At 32.5% G+C, this 7427-nt stretch overlaps 1 protein-coding gene across 1 annotated transcript in view; it reads left to right on the top strand.

Moving 5' to 3' along the window:
- The window catches only part of LOC139506302 (uncharacterized), a 30439-nt gene extending 24276 nt beyond the window's left edge, over positions 1-6163 (top strand). The window contains exons 2-5 of the mRNA XM_071295444.1: positions 642-725; positions 3188-4088; positions 5158-5180; positions 5435-6163. Of these exons, the coding sequence (XP_071151545.1) occupies positions 659-725; positions 3188-4088; positions 5158-5180; positions 5435-5940 (1497 nt within the window). The 5' untranslated portion in view covers positions 642-658 and the 3' untranslated portion in view covers positions 5941-6163. The remainder of the gene's footprint in view (positions 1-641; positions 726-3187; positions 4089-5157; positions 5181-5434) is intronic.
- Positions 6164-7427: the final 1264 nt, after the last annotated feature.

Here is a 7427-nt window from a genome sequence, read left to right on the forward strand (position 1 = left end):
CAGAACGATTGTCACCCATTTTGGTGCGTATGACACTTATTTCAGTGCGTACGACATCTTTCTCAGTATGTACGACCCCAATATATATCAGAGTTAATATATACGACACGGGTTTAAGTGCGTACGGCAACCTTTTCAGTGCGTATGCTAACTGTTTCTGTGCGTCTGACATGTTTTTCATTGTGAATGGCACCTTTTTCAGTGCATATGTCACATATTGTAACTGCAATTTACACATGTTTCAGCGTGTATGACTGTATTTCAGTGTTGTTTATTCTTTAGTGTTATGTGTTATTTGTCTTTTAATCATTTGTCTATTTAAAAAAGTGTATTTATTTTCCATTCTTGCCTCTTGGTATCTGCGTACTATTCTTATGTCACTACAGAATAACACTTATATGTAACAACGTGTTAATCGTGCACAATAGCGCGTCGCATGCATCAAACGACAATTGATAAATTAAACAATTCTAAAAACTAAAAAAATAAGTAGAGTATCATGGCGATCTTTTATTTAACATGAAAAAATGCAAAATACAGGACAACGAATGGCAATAGTATGTTATAGTTAATATGTTTTATTTTGTGTGTTTTTTTTAATATTAATTGTTTAACTCACATTTATTTTGATTTTTTTCCAGATATTCCGGGGCACAGAATGAATTTACCAACAACCTTTCTGACCATTTCATGTTTAATTGTAAGAACATTCGCCAATGGAACAGGTAAGGCTGCTTTGTATTTTTATTTACATATTTATAATAATGGTTGTGTATATTCTAACATTTGACCGGTAAATAACATCAAGTAAAATTCTTAAAGGCAAAGGACCGTACAATTTCTGATTTACATTATTTACATTGATATGTTTTGTAGGCATGTATTATATAAATTATTAGTTATCTTACGCTGGTAATGTGAATAATAGCGCAAAAAGCCTAAATCGCGGCAAATTTTACCCATAAAAGTATCTGAATATGACATAAAAACAGATTACAAAACATCTTTAATTTATTTCTCATGTGATTTTGTTGAGATTTTTGAGTTACAAATCAACGACTTAGCTATGAAGTCAAAGGTCGACTTCGTGACGTGACTTCATGTCATGGAAGTACAAATTGTTGAGTATAATAGATTGAAGAGGAAAATATTGCACACAAAAGTCAAACATAGTCAATAGAAGCTATGGTTTTTGATCTATTGATATCTTGAGTAGAAATAACTGAACCAAGAGACTAAATATATTCTGCTTTACAAACAAAATTCAGCGTATTAGTTTTTTTTTTGGAGTTTCCACAAGATCACTATTGATAATTTTTTATGGTGAAAGTAAAACTTCCTCATATATTTAGTTATGACATCAGTTCAAGCTGACAAGTTCAACCCCCGAATCAATTTTGACAAGAAAACAAATATGTAAGATCACGTGTTTTTGTTACGTTTTCCTTACTGTTCACGCAGTCTGTCAGAAGAATTTATATGGGAGTGAGAAACTTAAAGGACATACAGAGAAGAGCCGTAGCCGCTGAGATCGTCTCACTCTAGAGGAAGTAGGGTTTTACTTTAAAAAAAAAATGAGAATGGACATTGGGAACATTTATCTAATTTATAAACCTGCATGTACATATGTTGTGTACAGACACAGAACACTGGTTAATGAAAATAGTTGCTGTTGGCTTATTCAACATTCTTCTGTACGTGTGTAAGCTTTAAGATCAAAATACAAATCATATGTTTTGTTCAAGCACATTAAAACACTTTGTCATACAAATAGTACAAATAGTGTATCCGTATTTTAGTAATTTTAGTAAAGAGTATTATAGTCACTTAATGCGATATAAAGTTATAGACGATAATTTGAAATCACAATTTGATCTTTATAGATGGCAAAGATATACATTTTCCAAGATTAAATTTTGACTAATTTTTGATTTAGCGATCCCTAAAATGTTTTTAGCCTGCTTTAATTACTTATTACAGGGTTTGAAATCAGAACGGAAACTTCGTATTTCTCAACTATTTATATTACAGCAAATTATACGACTCCTGTTAAGCATTTAAGATTGCCAATGTTTACATGTTTTTATTTTTCGGTTGCGCAATAAGAGGCATATCACGTCAACCCTTTACAGTAGAAATTGAAAAAAGACAGAATTGACTCATACAATGCAATCACGCTATCTTACGTTGACATAATAGGTAAAATTACAATGCAATCACGCTATCTTACGTTGACATAATAGGTAAAATTACAGAACTACAATAATAGTTTCCGGGGTTTTATTGGAGACTTATTAGTATCTGTTATGTCCTGCGATTTTATTTAGTAAAACTATCTTGATCACACTTCGCACAATATCGGCGTAAGATTTATATTTTAGAATCGCCCTCTGTTTTGCGTTTAATAAGTCTATTTTCAGTAGTTGCATTAGATGTGAAAACATATGCGCCATTTTGTCGATTCATTTAACGGAAGTATATCGAAGAATGTATCCGATGAATTAACCTTCCGCGCGGCAAATAATCTTACATTTCCGGTACTTAGACGGCGTCATTAATATTGAATGTTGAAAGGCCATCTAAATGGAGGATATTTAAAACATACAGTTTTGTTTAGCAGTACTTTACTAGTGTTAAAATCCCTGCTTGTATTTAAGTCTTTTCAAATTGTCCCCTTTGTTTGGATTATCACGCTGATTTATGTTTTAACGTCTTTTAAACAGAACTCAAAACCTGGTGGTAAAATTCAAAACACAGGTATTCGTGCAATTATTCCATAAAATGAAAGTTCACATTACTGTTGATGAAATAAAGATAGAACAATGAGAACTGTATTGATGAAAATCACATTTAATTGTAAATGTCCTGTTCGTGTTATTTGTAAATATACTGATATTTGAAAACAACCTATTTGTTGGATAAATAACATAATATTCATACGTGAATATTTAGTAACACTTTTTTACATGTAATCACAGGATCATTGCTCACTTTTTGAACAATATACTATTTTCATAAATTTTATTCAGTCAATACACACAAAATATTTAGACCAGTGTTTGCGCGTTCACACAATTAGTATATAAAGTTCAGCAGTTCAAAGCATTTTGCAATTTGAAGCTGTTAAATGAAATTTAAGTTGGTTATAGTATTTCTAATTTTGTATCATTTCTTTTTGCATTGACAGGATTTGAACAAAGCGAAAGCGAAGATGCAGATCTTGCGCATACAATAAGGATGCGTGCTTCGCATATACCACGGTTTGTTGGTAAACGGACAATGGGCGAGGACGAAGTTGAAAAGTTACTTATAAAACAACAAGAAGAAAATGATGACCAAGAAAATGAACAAAAATTCTTAATAGATTTGCTCAAAAGTTATGATGAAAGTTTGTCTGAATCGCAACACCTTTCAGGAGATTTTAATACACAGACTGATGCAGAGTCAAATTCAGAATTATCGCCATTTGAAAGAGAAGCAAAATGGGCTCCGAGATTTGTTGGCAAACGGCGGTCGCCTATGTTTGTTGGCAGACGGCGAGCACCTTTATTTATTGGAAAGCGCTACGCACCAAGATTTGTTGGCAAGCGAGGAGCACCAATGTTTGTAGGAAGGAGAGGATCCCCTATGTTTGTTGGACGGCGCGATTCCCCGTTGTTTGTTGGTAAAAGAGAAAATGCTCGACCAGCTGATACTAGTTATTATGTTGGAGGAAAAAGGTCAGTTAATGCAGCAAGCGAATACGAGCAAAATAGCGCTAGTTTAAACAGTTTAAATTTCGATATGCTTAACAATGATATAAAGAACAAAAGGGAAAGGGAACGGCTTTATTTACCTCAGGAAAATCAAATTTTAAATGATCATCCCATGTTTTCTGATTTTTCAAAACGATTTGTTGTACCAGAATTTGTAGGGAAAAGGGAAGGCAACAGTTTGCCCAATATTCTTTCACAGAAGCGCTTTGACACTCCGTTTTTTGTTGGGCGGCGGCGCAGCGCTGATTTTGCATTAGATGATTTAAATCCAGGTTTAAGCTATGTAGTACCTACAATGCAACGAGAATTAATAAGTAATGAGAATGGCAGGACGTAAGTGCGATGTTGTTTTGGTGGTCACAATTAATCCTTATGTCATATTAGAGTATAAACGTACGCATGCGCGATTCTTGTAAAACGTTTTCGAGTTCTCAAAAATATTTCTGCTGAAGCAAATCACTATATGTGTTTATGAAAAGATAAAGTCAAATAACTCGAATACGTTTTACAAGATACAGTATATGCACAAACAGTCAGCAATTACCTCTGCGGTTTCCGGGCGCACACGCACAAGTATTGGGAAAGTATTATATAATAGCATGCGCATGGCTATATAGGATTTAATATTGCAGGGCAAGTGTGCTATATCTATAATATACTGTATGTAATGTAATATATATTATATATTTATAATCACCGACAATTCTTTGTTTGCATTTTATTTTCTGAACCAATGAAATATTTTCTAACACTTTAATGATCTTTAATCTATTTTAACTTATTATCTTTGTAGATTTCCCCCCTGGTTTTATTAAACTGAAATTTAAAAATGACTTTAGACAGTATCAACCATCCGTTCTGCATCCTCCCTGTCCGATCATCATCAATAACTTATGACAAATATAAAAGTAATGTAAAAAAAATTATAATACTCAATAAAATCGTTAAAGATGAAAAGCAAAAACTCAAATATTTACTTATAAGGATGAAAACCCGAATATTTCATGTTTTAATTTTGAGTGTTAAAATGATCGAAGTGCCGCAGATAAAATTGATATTTGATTTTTTTTTTCTTAAATCAAATTTTGAACAAATTATAGAAAAGCAACTTATGATCACTTATGCATGAAATCACTCAATACTTGACAATGTATAACGTGGCAGGAATGTAAAAGTTTCATTACACAAGAAAGCAGTTTTTACAAGCTGCATCAAACATTCACTAAATTGTAGTTTTACGCCGATTAATTTAGTCTTAATATCTGAACTGTTCGCAGGATGCAAAAAACCCGTATAGTGGAATAGTTTTGAATTTGAGCATGTCCCACTATATACAGTTTTTTTTACAAAGAATTGTCCAAGTTTGTTGTTGTATATCATAACCATTGTGTTTGTTTGTCAGGTTCACATTTATTGTCGAGGGAAGTATATATGTTAATCTTAATAACTTAAATATCTTTGACTTAATATAATTATTTCTTTATGCCTAGTTATTTGTTCAGATCAATATCGACCAAATTTATTTGTTAAATTTTATATTTTGCAGCAGAACATAGTTTTATTTTCCATAGCATTTTTAAAACTTAAACGAATCGTGAAGAATTAAGATATAATACAATGCATTTCGTTTTACTTACCTACCTCAATCAATTATTATAATCATATTCTTCATTTTGTAGATGATCTAGGCGATTCTGACGCCGTAGACCGAGCTCTCCAAATTTCTGCTAATCTCCTCACCACACCCGATAATGACTCGCCTCCGTTAGACATTCCATATCTTTCTAGTGTCAAGTATCTGGAAAATGGCAGACTACCAAGTATTCAATCCTTAGCTTTTACGGATCCCGGTCAGGACGATGAAAAAGAAGAATTAAAAAAATATTTAGAGTTTTTAGGGAAAAAAGACAAAAAATATGCCGAGTTTATTGGTAAAAGAATGAGCTGGAAACCCTTTCAAAGTAGCGTCAGTCAAAAGCGCGGTATGGAATTCATTGGAAAAAGAAACATGGAGTTCTTAGGAAAGCGCAATACTATTCCTGTAGATAAACGATACATGGAATTTCTTGGGAAACGTGCAATGGAATTTTTGGGTAAACGCACAATGGAATTTCTCGGTAAACGTTACGCTTCTTACAGATATGGAAAATTACAACAAAGACGCCGCGGAGATTGGATTGGCTAAATATTCATCGTTTGTTTACTAAACGTTTTAAGTAGCTAAATATGGGTCCGGTTATATCCGAAAGTTCTAGATATTAATGCTTTTGTAAATATTTCCCATCAAATCATAACTCATTATGCATTCACATTTTATTTTAATGTTCTTTTTGCGTTGTATCGTGTACATACATAGTTTGTTAATAATGTTTCGGGTGCGAAGAGTGAGAATAAAAGCTAAATTTGGATATTTGATTTTTAATAATGCCTTAAGACTCCCATTTTATATATTCATTATTTATGTATCAGCAGTTCTAAGAACTTTGAGCTAGCTTTCAGCATTTGGGAGCATTCTTTGATACATTTTATTATTATTTTACAAGATAGGATGTAATTGTTACAATATGTAATTTTGATTGTGAGGTTTTTTCCTATGTTACTCTTATTATTCCTTTGATTGAGGTTAACATGGAAAGTATTGAAATGAAGAATGAAAAGAAGCTATCATGATCTAACTAAATATTTTTTATGGCTGTGTTGGACGTTAAAATTTCAATAAAGGATGCAACTATAACTCACGAAATTGAAAAGAAACTTTGGTTGATAACACAACTTTACGACAAAAGAGATGATTTCCCCGCCCCATCTGTGAATGTTCAGAGCCTGCATACGTAAAATATATCTCTCAATTGATACTTTATTCCAGAGCGTGCATACCTATTATATATCTCTCAATTGATACTTTATTTCAGAGCTTGCAGTTCCTATCATGATTTGCTTGATAAAGGGTTGCTGGTTACAAGGAATTTTAGAAACCAATAGTTCAGTGGGGAAATTAAAATCAATCCTTCGAAAATTTTACGGAAGATCATGAGTTGGTTGACCATTAAATGATAATAATTGAAAGATGACGACGGATGTGTTTCAACTGTCGTAACCACAATCCTGTCCTGCTATCCTCGAATGTGACCTAACGAATTGACTTATCACTGGTCTTGTAAAATTTACATTATCAGCAAGACTGTTGCCATATGAGCAAGATCTGATTACCCTTCCGTCAATCCTGATATTCTTTGTTTTAACGGGGTTCGTGTTGCTCTGTCTTTGGTTTTTAAAGTTGTGTTTTAGATACTGTCTTAGGTAGCAATAAACAGTTAGGAAACATGTTAAAATTTGCCCTTATAAATATTACTATACCCCTTTTCATTGCTTTCTTGCAATATTAAGCTTACTGTTTGTGTCATATATGTGCATATGTATGTCATCAGAATCTTCCATAGATTTTATAACAATAAAATGGTAAAATATGATTTCTTTTAGGTGTATCCATGGCAACAATCAGCATTTATTTGTTATAAAATATTGCATAAAGGGGGGAAAAGATGTCACATATCTCCCCAAAATTTGGCCAAAAGCAGGATTTCAATTGCTTGAAGTCACACCTTTTCTGAAACTGTTTACATATATCTTTCAATAAATCCAATGCAAATCAAATGTCTTTCATCTCAATTT

The sequence above is a fragment of the Mytilus edulis genome, chromosome 1 (assembly GCF_963676685.1).
Source record: "Mytilus edulis chromosome 1, xbMytEdul2.2, whole genome shotgun sequence".
NCBI classification, from domain to species: domain Eukaryota; kingdom Metazoa; phylum Mollusca; class Bivalvia; order Mytilida; family Mytilidae; genus Mytilus; species Mytilus edulis.